General features: G+C 40.5%; 1 protein-coding gene across 1 annotated transcript; it reads right to left on the minus strand.

Annotated features, from left to right (window-relative positions):
• Positions 1–11,888: 11,888 nt before the first annotated feature.
• Bmp15 (bone morphogenetic protein 15) lies at positions 11,889–18,559 on the minus strand. The gene is made up of 2 exons (NM_009757.5): positions 17,877–18,559; positions 11,889–14,321 (listed from the first exon to the last, which is right to left on the minus strand). Exons 1-2 carry the CDS (start codon positions 18,196–18,198, stop codon positions 13,465–13,467), a joined length of 1,179 nt encoding a protein of 392 aa, NP_033887.1. The 5' UTR covers positions 18,199–18,559; the 3' UTR covers positions 11,889–13,464.
• Between the last annotated feature and the right edge of the window lie 3,796 nt (positions 18,560–22,355).

Consider the following 22,355-nt stretch of genomic DNA (forward strand, 5'->3'; position numbering starts at 1 on the left):
ATAAAGTTTGCAAGTCCAATGGGCCTCTCTTTCCAGTGATGGCCGACTAGGCCATCTTTTGATACATATGCAGCTAGATTCAAGAGCTCCGGGGTACTGGTTAGTTCATAATGTTGTCCCACCTATAGGGTTGCAGATCCCTTTAGCTCCTTGGGTACTTTCTCTAGCTCCTCCATTGGGAGCCCTGTGATCCATCCATTAGCTGACTGTGAGCATCCACTTCTGTGTTTGCTAGGCAAGATTTTATCGAAAGGACCCAGATGTAGCTGTCTCTTGTGAGACTATGCCGGGGCCTAGCAAAAGTATTTTAATCGAAGGTAGCAAGGCTTGTTGCTATAATAAAACTAAGGCCTACACATTTGTTTTCAATTTTCCAGTGTTTCCTTCTTTGTACCTAAACTTAAGGCAAATGGTATTCCAGATACCATGACTCTGTAACCCCTTAACATAATACATACCACTATTTGCTGACCTAAACCTATGGCTTCCTTTTAGCTCCATGCCAGAAGAAAAAAAGAGACTAGAGGATCTCATGAAATGTCTTCTCCATCTCATCTACACCCTGAAATGGATTATATATTAAGTCCTAGACCATTTGATGTAAGAATATGGCAAGAACAGCACTTCACACACAAGATAATAAAATAATTAACTCACTTCTAATGATGAGTAGATATGGAGGATTTGAAGACTGTGTGTATATACTCCAAAAGGGAAAATACACTCATCGTCTTGAAAGCTGTAAGACTAATAGAGGTGGATGGAAAAAGGCAGACAGATGAGACATATGGCACAGATGCCCTACATTTTGAGCTAAAGTGTACAGGTGTAGGATTTTCCATGGAAATCACATTCCTTCTCATCATTGTTCACCTTCTGACAGCTAAAGCACATACTGGACTATCATCGAAGGCATAGTAAATTAGTTCCCCATTTACTGTCATCCTATCTCTACAGGTTTCTACTAGTACTGAGAGTTGAGTAGGACAGGATCAAGACACAATGGACAAAGACTAATAGGAGTCATTCATTTCATCACTCTTCCTATCTCTCAACCTCCCCAACCCAAACATAGCCATTTAAATGGCATATACATGCTATCAAGATGCAATAAAATGTGCTGTTGCCAAAAATAAATTATGATAAAATTGTCTAGTCCTATTGATATAGGAACAAATGGGGACAAATGTAGAGCTTGGTTCCCTTCATAGCTCTAAGTCTACATATGCTTTGGATGTTTGGTTGGTTGGTTGGTTGGTTTTGGTTTTTCCAGACATGGTTTCTCTGTATAGCCCTGGCTGTCCTAGAACTCACTTTGTAGACGAGGCTGGCCTCGAACTCACAAATCCACCTGCCTCTGCCTCCCAAGTGCTGAGATTAAAGGCATGTGTCACCACTGCCTGGCTTCTTTGGATGTTTCTCAGGATTTAAAATATTTAAACATTTTACTTTGCTTTTTATTAGCTTTTATTCACTGAATAAAGTAATAGGTTTCATTCAAGTGCATCATGTACTTTGACCAAATTTCCTTCACCTTCAGTGTTGCTGATGACATAGCATTCATTTCTATAAAGATTAGGCAGAGGGTATCTGAATCATGGGGATCCCAGAACAGAAGCTGAGGCATACTCATAGTATTTAGTTATACACTCTTGGGTCCAAATTCAACAGCTTCTGGAAAAATCAAAACTGCATAGAGTTTGATTGACCCAATCTCTGGTCATCTAATGATTTTGCCACCATCTCTAGCACAGTGTCAATGAATTAAGTAGAATAATAGCTGAAAAAAGGAGGAGGAAGCAGACATAGTTTGAGTACCCATTGCCCATATCACCTACCTTACCCACCCCAAGTATTCATATCGTTAGGTCTCTTCACACTTAGTAGTCCAGGCACCAGCAGCAACAGTAAATCATGCCATGACTCTAGTAAGAAACAGGATGTAGGCAGTGCTAGAAAAGAATCCTAATAGTACATGAGTATCTTTGATCTCAGTGAAAGTCAACGAGGTTTCTGAACCTCTCATTCTTTGAAGCCCATTCCCTCACATCTTCTCTTAAGATTGCTCCTCCTAACATAATAGGCACAGTTCACATACTTGCTCATTTCTGGTGTATGGAAGCTTCTTCCCATGGCCTCTCTACTTCTAATCTCCTTTCTTCTTCCTTTGAGATTTTTTTCCATTGGTCTTTCTGGGGAAAAAAAACACAAAACATTAATCTCAAGCTTTTTCATCTTGCTAAGCATAAAAGTACTCAGGCCCCAAAAGATGAACAATTAATATATAGTATTTGCTTGGGTAATACTATCTTCTCCACTCAGAGTAACACTAAACAAACAGATAAAATCACATGTGTGATAGCTGTGACTATTGGTATGTTTGAGAAATATGTGTACACGTGCACAAATATTCCTAGTATGTAATATTCCTTTAGTATTCTACAAGCTGACGAGAAATGGTCTATTATCTGTGAAAATGCACTTTGACCTACTGAATGAGAACACTGACACAGAGGTACTGGTCTCTGGAATGAGGCACAGTGTAAAGGGACTGATGACAGAACAACTGAGGAATGGTGGGGTCAAAGACACCCAAAACCTTCACCTTAATAAAAGCAAAGCACTGAGGAGAAATATTTTCCCAAATCTACATTTTCAGAACTTTTGAATTTATCAAAGGTTTTGAATAATCCAAGGAACTTTTTCCAAGAAAACTTCATTGAAGTACCCCCCCCCCCGCCCCTGCCACCAAAATTCTGTTTTCAAAACATCATCATCAACAACAGCATCATCATCACTTCACACAACTTACAATGATTCACTCTTTCTTACTACATCTTAGGGTCTGTGTCACGAAAAAGTGTTTCTTTATATTTTAAAAATAAAAAGAGCAGATTTATGCTTAGAGAAAGATAAAGTAGTTTAACAAAATAGAGTTGCCAGGGCCAGGATAGATAGTAATATAGAACTCTCCAGTGATCATCCTCTTAGATACCAGCATCAAAACTACCCATATACAAAATGGCTCCGTGAGAATTAAGGAAACCAGGGACCAAAGGGACCAAAGCACCAGAGTACAGCACAGAATAAGAAAGGGAACATAAAAAGTAGAAAAGGTAGGTCTGCATTACCTATGTCATCTGTCCCTCAATAGCAATTCAGAGTTTAAGAGAGATGCATGCTATGTGAAAGATGGGAAGTGAGCAATACATCTTTCCTTCAAAGTCTGATGCTGGAGTAATTCCACTAAAGCCTACTAACCAGGCAATAGTCCATGGCCCCAGACTCTAAATAGCCTCTAGGTCTGCTACTGCACCAGGATAGACACCACAAAACCAGAGTCTAGCTTTGCACATCTGAATTGATCTACTTAACTGCTGTGCTGGTTTCAGGAGATCAAACTCTAGATTACTTTCAATGCTAGACAAGTCCCAGTGATACCAGGCCACAGGTCCATAATATATCCACACAAGTCTCAACAGCTTCAGATATGTCCTAGGACACAAATCAGCCCAGACCCAAATTGGCCCATACAGCTCTAGGCTATAAGCCCGCTCTAATGTTACATCAACACATCTAACCTCAGAAACCAAGACAGCATCCAGGAACACAAGGTGACTAGTAGTAAAGTGGATACCCTCTAGGCTGGCCATATATATATTGTGTGTGTGTATATATATATAAATATATATATATATATATATATATATATATATATATATATTTGTGAGATGTATTGCTCACTGGGCTTATTTGTGTGCATGCCCTCACACATTTAACTACCGGTCCTCACACATTTAACTACTCAGTCCATCTCTATACACTCAACCTTCAAACTGCAGCTTAGCCTCTATTGACCCAAGTGCCAGGCCATTCCAACCTCAGACTATAGTCCAGGATGCACAGCAATTAACCCTAGCCTACCATCTGTGATCCCAGGCTTTGTACAATTGCCTACAGATGTAGGCTCCATAATTGTCTAGGCACAAGACTGACTATAAACACCAGTGTTATACAGGGTTCAGGTCTATTCCATTGGTCCTTGTTCTAGGTCAGCTCCCACAGACTGAGATTTTAGGTCCATCCATAAAGGTCCCGGTTCTGATCCAGACTCCATGGGCCCAAACTCAAGCTTTCCTCCCAGTTTTGAATTTCAGTTCCCCTTCTAGAGGCTAGTTAACCCTCGAAGCTTCAGGTCCAAGGGTCACCCTAGTGCCAAGCTAGCCCTTGTGGACTCAGGCTTCATAAATAGTCCCTAGGCTCTACAGACCCAAGCCCTCTCCAAGTAGACAAAATGAAAAGGTCTACCCTAGTGGAGCCACAACCAGGTCTAATTGCTGATCCAGGTATTAGTTAATACAAAGACTTCAGTGGAAAGCTTGCACAAGAATCATACAAGACAACCTGCCTGGAATTTAGGCTTAGTAGTTTCTCTATGTATCATGTATATGTATGTATATGTATATACATTGTGTGGTATGTGGTATGTGTGTGTGTGTGTGTGTGTGTGTGTGTGTGTGTGTGTGTATTTGTGAGATGTATTGCTCACTGGGCTTATTTGTGTGCATGTGTGTATATATATATGTGTGTGTGTTGTGTCTGGCCAGTAGATCACAACCTGGGTTTTAGCCTGGAAAAGGCATTTTGGAAACCTGGAAAAGAAGAGAGGCTAGGTGGTGAGAGAAAATGATGCAGCTAAGACAGGCATTCTGATCAAAGCTCAATTTTACTGTTCTGCGTGCAGTTATAAAGCAGGGGAAGGGGGCCCGATTCCTGCCAAATAATCTCGGAATCCAGTAGCAGGGTGACCACGTGTGGCTCCAAACAGCAAAGCGGCATGGTCCAGCAGTGAGTGGGCATGGCAGAACGATTGAGCAGGAAGCTCCAGCCCTGAGCAAGCAGGTTTCAGGCTGAGGGAGGGGAGACTACATCTCCTCCCTGTTGTTAATAAAAATAAAAATTAAAAAAAAAAGGCTGGCCTGAGGCAAAAAAATTATCTATGCTCAATAGTTCTGCCTGAATTCTTGGGGCTAAAGAAAAAACCTGTCTCCGTGGGATTCCCTAACTTTTCTAACTGTATCTGGCTAAGACTGTCCTTTCTATCCTAGTAAACAACTAACAGAAAAGCCCTAAGCAGTAGGCTCTGACTTTATAATGTTAATTAGTGCTGAATAGGTAACTTCCTAGTTGAATTTTAAGTAGGGCGTTGGAACCCTGGCTAAGTTTGACTGAACAAATTTGAAATACACTTTATTAAGAATAGCACTGAGTAGATATTCCTCCGCATTTTTGGATGACAGGTGGGAAACAGGGAGAAGGGGGTAACGACCGGCTCTGTAGTACAAGGCCAATTGGCTTTTTTAGGGTGGGAGGCAGTGAAGGGCTTGCCCTTCTAACAGTACGGTCTCCAACCTCTCTCTCCCCTATTAATTAAGTTTAATAAGACAACGCTTAACTGAGGTGATTAAATGATTTTTTTATCTGTAGATGAGTGGGCTTTTAACCTTGGCTTGGGTGGACATTGACTCGATTTTTTTTTGTGGGTGCTATCACGACCCACACCTGTGGCTCTTGGTATCTTTTGGGGATGGGAGGCAGAGCCTTAGATATTTTTGGTTTTTAGCTGTAAATAGATATTAACCTCTGTCAAACTGGGTTTATTTTACAGGAAACTTAGAAATGGTTAAGCTGGACCTTTTCCTGTAGTAGTTTTTTGTACTAAGTGATATTTATATTGTATTTGTATGATCACGAATTAGTATGTACAGTTCTGAGTACTGTGTAGCTTTTAAAGGAGAATTGTTAACCTCAGATGAGGGAGGGGAGACTACGTGTGTGTGTGTGTGTGTGTGTGTGTGTGTGTGTGTGTGTGTGTATGAATTTAAAATTGTTTTATGTGTCATTTGTTTCCAAGATTTTAATATAGCTCTTCCCTTCATTCAATCCCTCAATTTTCCCCTGTTAACATATGGCTTTTGAATAGTACATTTGTTATAGTAGATGATACTTTATTAAGGTAGGTGGTTGTCTTAGTTATGCTTTCCATTGCTGTGAAAAGACATCATAACCAAGTCAACTCTGATAAGGACAACATTAGGGGCTGGCTTATAGGTTCAAAGATTCAGTCCATTATCATCAAGGAGGGAGCATGGCAGCATCCAGGCAGGCATGGTACAGGACAAGCTGAGAGTTCTGTCTTTATCTGAAGGCCACTAGTGGAAGACTGGCTCCCACATAGCTATAAGGAGGGTCTCTTAAAGCCCATGCCCACAGTGTCACATTTCCTCCAACAGGGCCACACCTAGTCACACCTACTCCAACAAGGCCACAACCCCCAGTAGTGCCACTACTTGGGCAAAGCATATTCAGACCACCACAGTGGTTTACATTAGGGCTTATTTAATCCTCCTTCTATGGAGTGTGACATATATATTGCATGATTGCATGTACCAACTATTATAGCATCATATAGAAGTTTCATTGCCCTAAAACTCCCCTTATGTAATAGGTATTAATGGCCCCCATATTGCTCCCATCTTTTGCAATTATTCTTTTCTCTCTAGAATTTTGCCTTCATACACCCATACACACACACACACACACACACACACACACAAAACCACCACTACCATCATCATCACCACCACCACCAACAACAACAACACTAAAATAACTTGAATCAACAGCTTTTGTTACCTCTCAATATCAGTGATCTCAATTTTCCAGTAAAAAGACACAGACTAATGGAATGGATGAGAAAACAGGATCCATCCTTCTGTTGCATCCAAGAAACATGCCTTAACATCAAGAATAGATATCACCTCAGGGTATATACAAATAACAAATGGACCGAGAAAGAGATTAGGAAAACACCTTTCACAGTAGCCTCAAATAATAAAAATATCATGGGGTAACACCAACCAAGTAAATGAAAAATTTATATGATAAATCTTTAAGACAGTAAAGAAAGAAATCAGAGGATGGAGAGAACTCTCCAGCTCATGAATCAGTTGGATTCACATAGTAAAAAATGTTCATCCTATGGAAAGCAATCCACAGATTCAAGGCAATTCCCATCACAATACCAATACAATTCTTTAGAGATCTTGAGAGGACAGTCTTCAACTTCATATGGAAAAAGACAAAAACCCCAGGATAGTTAAAACAATCCTGAACAGTAAAAGAACTCTTGAAGGTATCACATCCATGATTCCAATTTGTACCACAAAACTATAGTAAAGAGCTAGTTGATTAATGGAATAGAAGTGAATCTAAATCCATGCATTTGTTTTAACCTGATATTTTTTATAAAGGAAAGTGTTCAGCTTCATATGAAAACACACATGGGGCAGGAAAGATGGCTCAGCGGTTAAGAGCACTGTCTACTCTTCCAGAGGTCCTGAGTTCAATTCCCAGCAACCACATGGTGGCTCACAGCCATCTATAATGGAATCTAATGCCATCTTCTGGTATGTCTAAAGTCAGCTACAGTGTACTCATATATATAAAATAAATAAATCTTTAAAAAAAGAAAAAGAAAACACATACACAAAGCCAGGATATCTAAAACAATCCTGAAAAATAAAAGAAATGCTGTAGGTATTCCCATCCCCAATTTCAAGTTGTACTACAGAGCTATGGCAATAAAAATAAGGTATTGATATAAAACCAATCATGTTGATCAATAGAATCAAATTGATGACCCAGACATAAATCTATACACATATGGATACTTGATTTTTTACAAAGAAGCCAAAACCACACAATGGAAAGAAGAAGAAAAAAAAAGACAGCATCTTCAACAAATGATGCTGGTCAAACACCCTGAATAAAGCTCAACTCCATGTGGAACAAAGATCTCAACAACAACAACAACAAAACCAAACAAACAGATTCAAGGCTGGATAGATGGCTCTGTGATTAAGAGCACTGGCTGCTCTTCCAGAGTTCCTGAGTTCAATTCCTGGCAACTACATGGTGGCTCATAATCATCTATAAAGGGATCTGATGCTCTCTTCTTGCATGTACATGCAGATAGAACACTCATATACATAAAATAAATAAATCTTTAAAATCTTTTAAGAAAATAATAGGTATAATAAATCTCATAGAAAAGGTGGGGATAAGCCTTGAACACATTGGTACAGGAGACAACTTTCTGAACAGAACACCATTAGCACAGGCTCTAAGATCAACAATAAATGGAACCTCATGAAACCAAAAAGTTTTTACGTGGAAAAGCACACAGTCATTCAGATCAAGCAGCGGTATACAGAATGGGGAAAGATTTTATCAACTACACAAGGTGTAGAGGGCTAGGATCCAAAATATATAAAGAACTAACAACTAGATATCAAAAAAAAAAAACAAATAATCCAATTTTAAAATGGGGTATAGACCTAAGTAGTTTTACAAAGAAGAAACTCAAAGTGCTGAGAAACATGTACAGAATTGTTCAATATACTTAGGCATCAGGGAAATGCAACTCAAAACCACTTTGGGATTTCATCAGAATGGCTAAGATCTATAAAACAAGTGACAGCTCATGCTGCTGAGGATGTGGAGCAAAGGGGAACACTCATCAATTGCTGTTGGCAGTGCAAACTTGTACAGTGCAAACTTGGAAATCAGTGTGGCAGTTCCTCAGGAAGATGGGGATTCATCTACCTCAAGATCTGTGTGTATCACTCTCGGGCATCTACCCCAAAATTGCCTCATCCTACTCCTGAGACACTTGTTAAACCTCATGCATTGCTGTTTTAGTCATAATAGTCAGCAATGGGCAACAACCCAGATAGATGTCCTTCAACAGAAGAATGGATAAGGAAAATGTAGTACATTTACACAATAGAGGATTACTCAGCCATTAAAAATTAAATCATGAATTTTTCAGGAAAATAGAACTAGAAAAGATCATCCTGAGTGAGCTAACCTATACTCAGAAATATAACATGTAATTACTTATATGTGGATATTAGCTGTTAATGATAATCAAGCTACAATCTGTAGAAACATAGAGTAAGAGACTGGAGGGAACAGAAGTCAATAAGAAATATAGAACAATAGGTCTTGCAAAGAAAGAGAAACAGAATAGATAACAATGGATGGATGAACAAAGGGGTGCTAGAATAAGAGATCAAATGGGGAGGGGGAAAGAAGAGAGGATTGAGGGATAGAATACAGGATTAAATAGCTAAAATTAAGGAACATTTGGGTGGTAGTATGGAAACCTAATAATAAAATAGAAGCTTCCTAAAATATGTAAATATATGAAAACAATCTAAATGAAATTATCAAATATTAGGGGAGAGAGTCTCAAGTGGACACCTATTGTCACCAAATGAAGCTTCCAGTACCGAGATTGGGTTATATCCAATAGATTGTTAGCCAAAAGGGTCCCGTGGGAACCTCCAAACTACCCATGCTGTTGCCAAGACAATAGCTTCTTCTCTGTGAACTGAAATCAAGGTCCTATTGCTGAGGACACCACCAACACAGACCACTGAACATGGAAAGGCCAAGCTGGTGCCTTCATAAAGCCTTCTTCCCTACTTTCTGGTGTCTTTGGTACAGGATGATACTCTGCCGGCTACCAAAAAGTAAACATCAAGCCAGCCATGAACCCTTTAATCTGTCTCCACCATTATTTGGTAATTTCATTTAGTTTACCTTCATATGTTTATATATTTTGGGGAGTTCTACTTTAGGTTTCCATACTACCACTTAAATGCTCCTTAACTTTAGCTATTTATTCCTGTATTCTTTGATGTATAATCGTGTTCTGCCTGCAAGATATGCTAGGGCAATGATGGAATAAAACTTGTGGAAGTAACCAACCAACATCTGAATTGTCTTAAGGCCCACTCCATGAGATAGAACCCATACCAACACTGCTTGGGTTACCATAAACTTGAGACTAGATAGCCCAGTGACCTAGGATAAAACAAAATACTGTTGGTCTAAAAAAGTAAACAAATAACTAACAACCCACCCACTACCACCACATAGTGACATATTGATTCCTAAGCATATTCTGCCTTACTCATAGATGTGTTTCTTGTTCTGCTATCATCACAGCAGATGAAAACAGATATACAGACCCAAAGCCAGCCATGACAGAGAGAGTAAGAGAGAACTCAGAATATCCAGCCCTAAATGGCATATTTCCATTAATTCTCTCCCTTCAGAGCTTTGGAAACCACAGAGGAGTCAGAAAAGGTATTAAAGAACCAAAGGGGAGACAATGTGTAGTGTGGTGCAGAGACTGAAGAAAAGGCCACCCACAGACTGCCCCACCTGGAGATCCATCCCATATAGTCACCAAACTCAGACACTGTTGTGGATGACAAGTGCATGCTGAAAGGAGCCTGATATAGCTGTCTCCTGAGAGGCTCTACCAGAGCCTGACATATACAGAGAAGGATGCTCACAGCTATCCACTGATCATGGGGTCCCCAGGGGAGGAATTAGAGAAAGGACCAAAAGAATCAGGAGGAGAGGGGATTGGATAGGGGGGTTCTGGGGCAAAAATCAGGAAAGGGGATAACATTTGAAATGTAAATAAATAAAAATCCAATTAAAAAAAAAGAGCCAAAGGGGATGGAGGATACCAAGAAAACAAAGCTCTTCTATGACGCTCATATGAATTCAGAGACTGAAAGGGCAAGTATAGGGCCTGCATGGGTCTGCACCAGGTCCTCAGTATATATTATGGCTTCCACTTTAACATTTTAATGGCGCTCTGAAGTGTACAGAGTGGGTCTCTGATTCTTGTGCCCTCTTGGGCTTTTCTCTTTTGTTGGCTTATCTTGTCCAACTTCGATGTAATACTTTTTATCTTTTATCCTTTATATATTTTATTGTGTTAGGTTTTGTTTTATTTTACTGGAGACAGGTTTTCTTTGTCCTTGCCTTGGCTGTCTTGGAACTAGCTCAACGAACCAGTCTTGCCTCAAACTCATAGAGCCGTGCCTGACTCTGCCTCCTGACAATCTGTTGAAAGGAGAGGGGGGAGAGGGGGGAGGGGGGAGGGGGAGAGAGAGGGGGGAGGGGGGAGGGGGAGGGGGGAGGGGGAGGGGGGAGGGGGAGGGGGGAGGGGGAGGGGGGAGGGAAGAGAAAGGAGAAAGGGGGAGAAAGGGGGAGAAAGGGGGAGAAAGGGGGAGAAAAAGGGAGAAAAAGGGAGAAAAAGGGAGAAAAAGGGAGAAAAAGGGAGAAAAAGGGAGAAAAAGGGAGAAAAAAAAGAGAAAAAAGAGAAAAGAAAGGAAGAAAAGGTAAATAAATACATCAAAATCCCAGAGTCAGAAGCAAGTTCAAGCCCATTCTTCTTCCAACCATACTTTAGATGATGATACAGCCTATTGCGTGATTCTGGGGAGGAAGGTGGACTTTTCTCTCTCCCTTTCTTCCCCAAGTAAGTAACGTTTCCTTGCCTCTTACCTGGGCAAGCAGATCCTGTATCCATACACCTTTCTCATGATCCTTTCTGTTTTTCTCAGAGAAAGGTTTAAGAGAAATGTCTTTTACTTTAGACTTGAAGAAAAGGTGCTAAACTGAAACTTTTTTTAAAAAAGAAATTCATACAATTGACACCTAACATCGTCCTGCCAGCTATTTTGACAGCTCGGAGCTTATTAAATAGGGAATTCTCCATGAAGTGTCACAGGTATCCAGAAGTCATAAGGGTAGAAGATAATGCTTTTTCTGAAAAGCTCAAGAACCAGGGGTTTAAACTTTGGATGTATTTCTGTAGACAAAGTCCATCTTCAAGTTTGTTATGTACTTTTGCCTATCCAAGGAATGCTGAAGAAAATGCTAAATAGGAACCCCAGTTTTTTCTCCCACTTTAACTTATAACCTATCACAATTCCCCAAACTGCCTTACATAACATAGCTTTCATCATCTCTTATAATTTGTACAGTTTTGAAATTACTAACTTTATATGCAAAGCACACATAAATGAAAATTTATTCTTTAAGATTAAGAAAATACATAAACATACAAATATATAAATAGGGGGGTATTCCATGTCTCACACACACAAAAAAGTCAACTTTTTGTATTCATCAAAGGACTTCCTAGGTTTTCAGTTCTGGCTATTCAGAAGACAATGAGCCAAGTAAAGCGTTCAAAGGGAGCTCCATCTTTTCTCAGTGAAGACAGTAATACTAGAGCATTTTAAGGGAAACCATGCTGTGCTTTGAGATGGGAGGAGAGACAGCGACTTGAAACTGGTTGTCATGAGAATACTGAAGAGAAGAACAGTAAAGCCTGAATTGATTTCTAAGTAGATATGTGAGCAAAATGATGCTAAGGAATAGATCCACATATATTCAGTCCTGTGAGCATCAACTGTTGAGAAAGAAATAACTGAGTTAATGTATGGGAAATGTAAGGAACAGATAGGAATGAACAATGATGAGCACATGCCCATGCCCTAAATCAGGTTCCATCCCAGAGAGAATGTGATAAAACTAGTCAATAGCTAGGCAGGTACTGAGACATGCTGGGCTTCTTTAACTAGTACCTTAGTAAGAGCTGTTTATTAGTAGTGCTGTCTGAGACAGAACTCAGAGGAGCCTCTGGCCCCATCCCTCAGGGATTAAAGTAGAGCTCTAGATTATAGCCATAGAGAATAAAAGATATAAATTCTTTCTTTTCACTCTCTCCTAATCTCCAAAGCATTCAAGATCTTTAACAAAAAAAAAAGCATCATTCATTTGCAATATTGTCCCAACACTTAAATATAGTATAGAATTATAGAGAAGATAAACTGGGCTGGGGATACAGCACAGTGGTAGAACACTTGCTTATTCTCAGCACAAAATAATAATAATAATAATAATCCAAAACAAAAAAAACAGGGAAAAAAACAAGAAATCATCCTGTGAACATAATTTAGTTCAAGAAAGAGCTCTATACTTCCTCCCAAACAGCAAGGTTGTCTCCCAGAGACCTAAGCCCAGAAGAGCCCAACTGGACACATCAATCAAGTGAGCCCAGAATGAAGTCACCTCCAGGACTCCATATGTTCTTCTACCATGGACCAGTATTTTCTTGATTTTTTTTCCCAAAGTCACAATAAAAATGATGTAATAATGTATCTCCAGAAAGCATCTTATCTCAGTATTGGGGGCTAGTTAAGTTCTACTGATCCATGCTAGGATACCAGCACCAGAAACATTTTTACAAGCTGAGGAGCTCAAAAATGGGGTGAGAGATTTAAACAATGCTTAAGATAACCATTTCATGGTATTTTAAATTACTTTTAAAAAATATTAAGATGGGATCCTAGCATTTTGTTTATAGAGTACAAAGGGCTCTTATATTTTAAGCATAAGCACAATATATTTTTTAAAGATAAGGAACAGAATCTGTAGGTTGGGTAGATCACTGCCAGCTTTAACACAGTTTTCTTTAAACATCTATAGCTTCTTGGGAAACCTGAGATAGCAACAACTTCACTATTATCTACATGTACAGGACTGGGCAATCATACCCTCATACTCCTTGTACAAGATACTCCCGTTGGTCTCAATCAGGAGGATGCTCATAGGAAGAAAATTATAAGGGACACAGGAAGGCTGAGGTACACTGTGATTCACTAGTTCATTGACAAGGCTCTGAATGATGGCATGGTTGGGTGAATTGAGACCATAGGGTAATACCCGAGTACAGATTCCTTTACAGTAATTTGGGGTATAGAGACGAGGAGCAATGATCCAGTGATCCCAGCCTAGTTGGTGGAAGCTGACCTTGTAAGGATGGAGGGAACACTGGTTATTTACAGACCCATCATGTTCCTGAGAAGGACAAGAGGCATCAGATTCAATGCTGCATGCTTGCCGGACACTCCGCATGAGAAAAGAAGATTCCCTATCAGTTAACTCCTCTTGGCCTCTTGCAAGAAGTTTACCCTGAACTCTGTCATCGGTGTCATTGAAATAGAGTAGCAAGAAGGCAACATCCAAGGATGTCATGCCATGCCACCGGAACTCACGAGTCTCATTGCCTTTTTGCTGCTGACACATGAAGCGGAGGCGAAGAACACTCCGTCCCTTGCGATTCCAGAGCTTCTGCTGAATACAATGTGTAATATCTATCTCTGTCCAGGCTTTAGACATGGGAGAAGGCTTTGAGGAACCCGATTTAGAAGAAGGTAAGTGCTTGGTCCGGCATTTAGGAACCCAAGTTTCCACATGGCAGGAGAGATGGTAATTAACTAGATGAAGTTGATGGCGGTAAACCACAGTGGCTCTGATTAGTTCGTATGCTACCTGGTTTGATGCTAGAGGAAAGTCCAGGGTCTGTACATGCCAGGAACCTGCACAAATGTGAAAGAACAGGGCAGACCATTAGTGTCTTAACTGAACATCCCTTAGAAAACCTCTGAATGTAAACTGAGAGTTGCAATTAGCCCTAAAATTAGCTCATGATATAATGCATTTTATCATTTATTGAGCACTTACTAATGTACCCTCTAGCAATACAGAGATTCTTTAATATTAAACAGTCTTCTGAGATAGTAATTATCACTATTTTGTAGATAATGGCATCGAGGCTTACAGAAATCATCAAAGGACATTTGGGGAAAGATGGGGCTGAAGCTTAGCATGACCAAAGTCCTGGATTCTATCCCCTGTACTACAAAAGCATGCATGCAGCCAGCACCTGCTATGATTTAAACCCAAATCTGTTGGTATTAAACATAAATCCATCTTACTTTTGGACTATTAACACTGAAAACTCAAATATAGAATTATTTTGTTTGTCTACTGTATATATGGGAAACCAATTATATTACCAGTTGACTTTAAAAAGCGACCGACTAAGAACTATCAGAACAAATATTAAGAAAGGCTTCTCATGTGACATCATTATACAGATGTAGCTTTGGGCTGGAGGTGAGCGGGAATCTAGCCTTGGGTGCTACGGCTGCCACTAAACAGTTTTACCATCTCTACATCTCTACCTTGCCCCAACTTCAAGAACTGCTTCTGGATCTTTTCCTTCTTTGGCCATTTGCCCTTCGGCTCAATCTCTCCTGTTCCTTCAGGTTTGGCTCATTCTTTTTACTATCATGCCTCTGGATTATCACTTCAATAAGAACCTTGATTACATGAATATTTCTAGTTATTAAGAAACCTGACACAAACTGCCTGCAACCTAGGTTGAAAAGCTTTAATCCGAATGGTAGTACTGGCACTCTGTAGCCAAACCATGACCAGAATACTTTCTATGGAAAAAATATATTTCCAAAAATAAATAAGTAAACAGATAAATACTTATCTAAGGCTCTGTCTACAGAGCTTTGAACGTCTCCTTTTTCTGGAACAGGTTAAGAGTAGACTAGAAAAACCAGACAGCACAGGGAAAGCCTTCTCTTGTTTTGGAACATTTTAGTGTATCCATGAATTATTCACCTAACTTTCTTGTTCCACTGAATTTGTAAGCCTGAAATTCTTCAAGAGGACAGTCATTTTCAACAAAGAAGCTCTTTAATGTCTTGGTGTTCAAAAATATTTTTAGAAGTCCCCATTCCAACTTCTGCCTAACACACCCTCAAGTTTGTAGCACTAGCCTCCATTCTCAGGATGGAGACCCAAGCTACTCCTTATAGTGGTTCCCTCAAGTAATCCCACATTCCCGGGTACAGTTTTCCAAGAGGCCCACCCATACACCTGCCCCACCCTGCAAAGGAACCCCACCCAAACCTCTAGCAGGATGTCTGCCAAAGAACTGCCCTTTCTTTTCAGACCCTGACATCACATGTTTCCTGAGGCAGGGTGGAGTTGCTGAGAACCTGAGCCAGGAAGGGTCTGTGGAGAACTTTTCAAGGGAAGAGATGACTCATACATCCAGTGGGACTGAACTTGACATCTACTTCTGGATCTGTCTACAGACCCTAGATGCCACTTGTCCCACAGTCAGCCCAGGATACTTGCAGTCCTACCCATCTTCTTTATAAACCTCACATCAGCAGTGTTTGATTTGTGCAGCTTTCTGCTGCAATTAGGAATGAACCCAGGTCCTTTCTCAAGGCCTGTTGAGCCCCTGCCTCTCAGTTCTGGTCATTTCCCACAAGGCTCCAACCCTGCTAATCTTGCCCTTCAAGTGGAATAAGCTTGTTTCCCACCCTCCAGGCCTTTTCCTGTTCCTCCTATCTCAATCAGATTCTCTCTAGTTTCCTCAGCTAGAACACTTCTTCAACACTGTTTTTTTCTTCCTGCTGCCCCTCCAGAAGGAGACAATTTTAGCATCCACTATTATGAGACATTTCACTTGCCACGATTTGCAATTATTTAGGGCTTTTCTTATTTATCTCCCACATAAGAACACGTGTGCTGAGAGCAGGTGCTGTGTTTGTCTTAGTCACATCTTTTATGCACAGCATTTAGTAGTTGAATGCAATTTGCCGAGTGAATCTCCACCACCAAGCCGTGTTCTCTCTAAATAGTGTGCCTCATTACCATTACCTATATGCACACTCTGCTTACTGCTTTCCCAAGTACCATCTCGGATATTGCCTTCACATTGAGGCCTCCTAAAATTTTGGTCTCCCTCATTCTGGGCAGTGAGTTATTCTTCAAAGCACTCATCATATTTTAACATCATTATGTGATTGTTTATCCATTATTCAATACTAGGAACTCCTAGAGGCTAGAGAAGCAGTTATTTGCCTCTATATACCAAACCCAAAGGCAGAAACTTGTGCTCAATTAAAATCTATTACTGAGGATTTATCATGGTGTGGTAATTAAGACTACAGATATTGTTGTTTCAGAGTCTGTTTGATATCTGTGTCTGTCAATTACTACTGGGCAGCATTAAAGCTTCCGTTTCTTCTCCTATAAATGATTATACCACCAACCTCCTCTCATAGTGGTATTAAAACTGATATTTGCAAAGTCATTTTTCAGTGCCTGATGCACATAAAGTTAATAGTAAGGCATAGTTAGGAAAATATTGGTTATTTTATTTGGAAAGAAAGTGAATCCTGTTTGTTAGTAGCTTGCAGAGCAGTGAAAGCCCCACACTGAGCTCATCAAGTTGCCAAGAACTCATTGAAGCTGATGGCTGTCTGTATTCGCTAGAGAGCTCTGTACTATAGGAGTCTGGGGAGAATATCTAGTTCAGATACTCAGAATAGAGCATGATGTGGCTAACTAAATACACGTGGGACTGTGGAACCAAAATCCCAAAGATGTGCCATGAACCAAATTGAAAAAGTGGTTGATACAAGGGTGGTGGCATATAGTGCATTCAGAATGAGAGTCTAGAGTTTAAATCTCTCATCTCAGCCAGCCACTGTCTGCAGAATACTTGCAAGTTACTTTTAATTTCACTGTACCTTTTTCTTATCTTTAAAATTAAGCTGATGATTACCCCATGACAGCAAATGGTAGTGCCTGTCATTAGGATGAAATACAGTAATAGGGGGTGATAGGGTCATGCATGAACCTTCAGATGATTGCTTGTTTCTGTCCTGTCTGAGGCCACACGAGTTTTCCTAGCTCAGTAGCACTCAGTCTTTGTCTTCAAAGAGCACCCACCCCCATAAATAGACCTCCACAAGAATGCAGCTGGGTATTTCTTAATTAGTTTAAGAGGTATAACAATTTGTAAAATACAGTACTTAGCTGCCCTGTGGCCGGGAAAATATTGCTCAGTAGGACCTCAGGCATTTTTTTTCTCTCATGGTGTGGCTTGAACCAGAAATTGGCTTGGGACCAACTTTGAAATCTTACAACCCTTTGAAAACCATGCTTGACCAACCAGTCTGCTCACTAATCGAAAACAACACACCAAAACTCCTTTCCATCTACACATCTCCCCCCTTTTCTCCCCTATAGGGTTGTATGGGGGTGTAAAAACTCACCTCTGGGAGGCCTTACTGTGTTGGCCGACGGCTTTACCAGCCTCACCATTTTCGCTCCAATCGTGCGGTTCTCCCTTGGATGGCCATGCGGGTCAGCCGAACGATGGTATAACTTGAGCATGTACCTCAGGGGATAGCCTTGGGGCCATTGCTTCATCTCCTTGCCAGGGGCTTCTTTGGCCAGATCCAAAATTGAGGGCAATGTAGGGTCGTCAGCAAGGAGGGCGGTGGAGGGCCACCCTGGCTTTGCCATTTGGACCCTCTGTTCCATAAAAAGCACCACTCCCCACAAAAGAATTCTAAGAATTGTGAGAAGGGCCATCTTGCAAAGCTTGGTGCTTTTCAGCAGATTCCTAACCAAGTCCAAAGAACATCAGTCTGACCTCTTCCACATCCTGGTTTAACAAATACCAAAGACGGGGCAAGAAATAAAAAGAAACGCCGACTGGCAGACCCTATCTTACTTCCTGTGGGAGAATCTTCTGGGCCAAAGCGAGTCTCCTGACTAGGCTTCTTGGCATGAAAACAAACAGAAAAAGCAAGTGGGACAAGGCAGCATGCCCTTCCCACTCCCCACTGGTGGGAAGTACACAGCAGTTCTCAGACAGGCTAAAGTAACCGAGGAGAAGAGGCCCATTCCAGGAACCTGGCCTGCACCCAATCTAATAGGTTAAAAGGAAGCAGCTTTACCCTGAGCTGCCACAGATTTAAAGGCAATCCCTCAATCAGGCCTTAAAGGGATAGAGGCCTCCTGTTCCCATCCAACTTGTAGACCTCTTAGTGAAGCATTTCACAGAAATGTGGTGAAACGACGAGGGATGGTTATTAATAATATAAACTGAAATCTGCAAAGGGGGACTGGGAGTGGAGTGAAATAACATTTGGAATGTAAATAAATAAAATAATTATTGATGCTGCTGCTGATGATGATGATAAAACCCATAAAAAAGAATGTAAACTCCTGTTTCCAGCCTCTTTCACACACAATGTGGGGATAAGGTCTCAACAGGTACTCCAAAAGGTTTATTGAAACACTAGAATGTGAAAATCATGGTGTGGGTGTGTCTACTTGAGCTTCAAGAAGAGTCCCTGCCAGTAGTTCTCAATACTTTTGGCTATGCATTGAAATCAGCTGAGCAGCTTCAACACTTCTGCTTCTCTGGATATCATTCCTGGGGATTCTGCTGTAATGGGTCTGAGATGTTACCAGGCCGGGAGAATTTTTTTTTTTTTTTTTTTTGGTAAGTTCACAGGTGCTTGTAATAATGTACTTCAATTTGAGAACTCCAACTTCGAATTTTCTGGTTTACGGTGGGAAAGGCTGAGTAGGTCTCCCCTGAGAAACCCAAGGCGATGGAAGATGAATTTGTGGGAGCATGTCTGAGCTCGATGCCTAATGGGAGGCAACAGGGCTAGGCCAGTTGGTTTAAGTTGCCCTGGGCAACAGTTATATTGAAAGAGGTGGTAGGTTATGGACTTACTGCCCCCACTCTGTTGGTGGTTTGGTGAGAACATGAGGGCAAGTCCTGAGTGTGGTGAGTCAGGCCTGACTTGCGGGAGACACCTCATACTGTGAGGTCTAGGAAGAGGCAACATTATCATGCAAGAAGCATTGGCTGTCTTTTAATTGGATGTCGTTATTTGGGGTTTTTGCTTGTTTGTTTCTCTTTGACTTTTACAAACCAGAGGTCAAAGGTTTCATCCTTTTTTGAGTCCTACTATGCCACGAATTCATAGAGTGCAGGTTCCAGCAGCAGTTGGTTCTCCTCAAATGTGCTTTTGTCTCGGTAGATCAGACTACAACTTCAGGTGAACACAGGTTACTTGCTCTTTTGGCTTTCTAGTTGAAGATTGTTCTTTGGGGTTTGGATAACATACAAAATCATGGGTTTCATTGTGCTATCTCCTACATGTATGTCACTATACTTTGCTCATATGTAAACCCCCTTGAATCTCCTCCAACAGGTAGTCTGCCCTAGGCTCTCAAATCATGAGGAAAATGTGATATTTATCTTTCCATTTTCCCTCATTACCATGTCTTGTTTCCCCCACCTCTTCATCTCTTTCTATGCTCTGCATATGAAAAAAATAATAAAGATGATGTTGAAGTCTGACTTATTTCTCTTAATATGATGGTCTCTAGTTCATGTATTTTCCTCCAAAGGCCATACTTTTGCTCCTTTTAAAAAAGATTTATTTTAAATTATGTGTACGTACAGGTGAGTACAGGGACTCACAGAAGCCAGAAGGGAAAATTACAGAAGGTTGTGAGCCTTCCAACACATGTGCTGAGAACTGATGGGATTCCTCTGGAAGAGCAGTGCACGTTCTTAAGCACTAAGTTATCTTTCCAGCCCCACCATTGATCTTCTTTACGTCCAGATAAAATGTGTGTGTGTGTGTTCACAGATATATCACATTTTCTTTATCCATTCAACTGTTGATGGACATTTGTGACTCTCTTTCCTGGCCATTTATTTTTCTTCATAAATTTCAAGAACCTTGGCTTTTATGGTACTTCATATGTCCAGCATGCAACTTAATTTTTTCTTGACAATAATATCGCCCTTACCATGCTCGTTTATAAAAATGCCTATATCATAGTTTTCCTTGTGAAGCACCTGGGCCATTCAGTCTCTATCAATCATCTTTCTTTTATATTTCCAAAGGCAAATTCCAGGTCCATCACTTGTTGGATTGATACTGGGGCAAATTTCTCTTTTCTTCCAATCTCCTCATGGAAAACAGCCGCTCAATCTTCTAAGAGGCAAAATGAAATTTTGTGGAGAATAATGGAATTAATTCATATAGAACACTTATAAGAGTGTCTAGAACAAAGTAAGTGCTGAATGTAGGTCAGTTTTCATTATCTGTGATCCATGCTGCATGCCTCCTAAAGCTGGGGCTTACCCGGATGGGTTTATTCCAGCTTGGTTGTTTGTAGAGAGGCAGCCAATAAGCCCCCTCAGCCTTCAGTATCCTCCCACCCATCCCTCTCATTTTCTTTCTATGGTATGAGAATTGAACTTGGCCTTGGCAAATGCTAGGCAGGCACTGTACCACTAACTTACAACCAAGGGCATCGTTTAATTTTGAGACAAGGTCTTACCAAGTTGTCCATGCTTACCTTGAACTCCCTCTGTGACCCAGGCAGGCCTTGAACTTATGGTCCTACTGCATAGCTATGGTTACAGATCAGTGCCAAGAGTCCCGACCTCTTCCCTGTCTCAACCACTTCTCAGTCTTCCTACTGTTGTCTTCACTATTTGGCCCTTGCCTTTAATTAAAATACATATCTTATATTGGATTCTACATAATAATATGAGCAAATAAGCTAACTAGCAAAGGGTCCATGTAAGGGTTTGATCATGATTTTCTTTGATGTATCAGTCATCAAAGAAAATCATAGGAATTATATCAGCCAAGAACATCTCCATGACATTTTTTTTTTGTACTGAGAGTCTGACATGGAAATTAAAAAAAAATGTAGAACAAGAGAACACTGGAAAGAGTATCATTGAGGCTTAAACTCATGGTCCTTCCTCCATGAGGCTGTTACTTAGCCTTTTTGCACGTTTTATTAATTGTGCATCAGTATTGTTACTAACCCTTTACTTTTAGAATTTAAATGAGATATTTATTTATTTATTTGATATGTTCTTTATTTACATCTCAAATGTTATTCTCTTTCCTAGTTTCCCCTCCAAAAATTCCCTATCCTCTACCCCCTCCCCCTGCTCCCTAACCCACCCACTCCTGCTTCCTGGCCCCAGCATTCCCCTATACTGGGGCATAGAACCTTCACAGATCCAAGGGCCTAAATGAGATATTTATATAAATGAGAAGTTATATAAAGCATATGGCAACTAGGTAATCTTCAATAAGGTCTGTCTATCATTAATGGCCTTAAAGTATATAAAAATGTAGCTGACTGAAGAAAATATATTCTCAGAGCCATTGAAACATTTAAAAAGGGCTGAGTACGGTGCCCCCCACACTTGTAAACCCAGGTAGATTACAAATTCCAGGCCAATCTTGGCTACAGAACTGATACACTGTCTCAAGGGGAAAGGTTCATCTTGTTTTCAGAAAAAGACCCTCAAACAAACCTCTTCTAATCATTTGAATGAAAAAGGAAGGAATTTAACATAAGTGTTTCCTAGAAACGCACCCTGGATGGCCCAATGCATGCTACTATCCCAACCCCCCAGAAGAGGGCAGTAACTATCTTTCTAGCCCTACAGTTCTATGCAGTTAGGGTAGGTGTTGCATGTGAACTAAAAAGCAGTGGTTCTCAACCTATGGGTTGCTTGACCCCAAGGGTCACCTAAAACCATTGGAAAATACATTCCCATTATGATTCATGACAGTAGAAATTTTTGTTATGAAGTAGCAATAAAAATAATTTTATGGTTGGGGGACAGTATTAAGGGGTCCCAACATAAAAATCTTCACTAAACCCACATCCGATTTAGAGCT

The sequence above is a fragment of the Mus musculus genome, chromosome X (assembly GCF_000001635.26).
Source record: "Mus musculus strain C57BL/6J chromosome X, GRCm38.p6 C57BL/6J".
Classification (NCBI taxonomy): domain Eukaryota; kingdom Metazoa; phylum Chordata; class Mammalia; order Rodentia; family Muridae; genus Mus; species Mus musculus.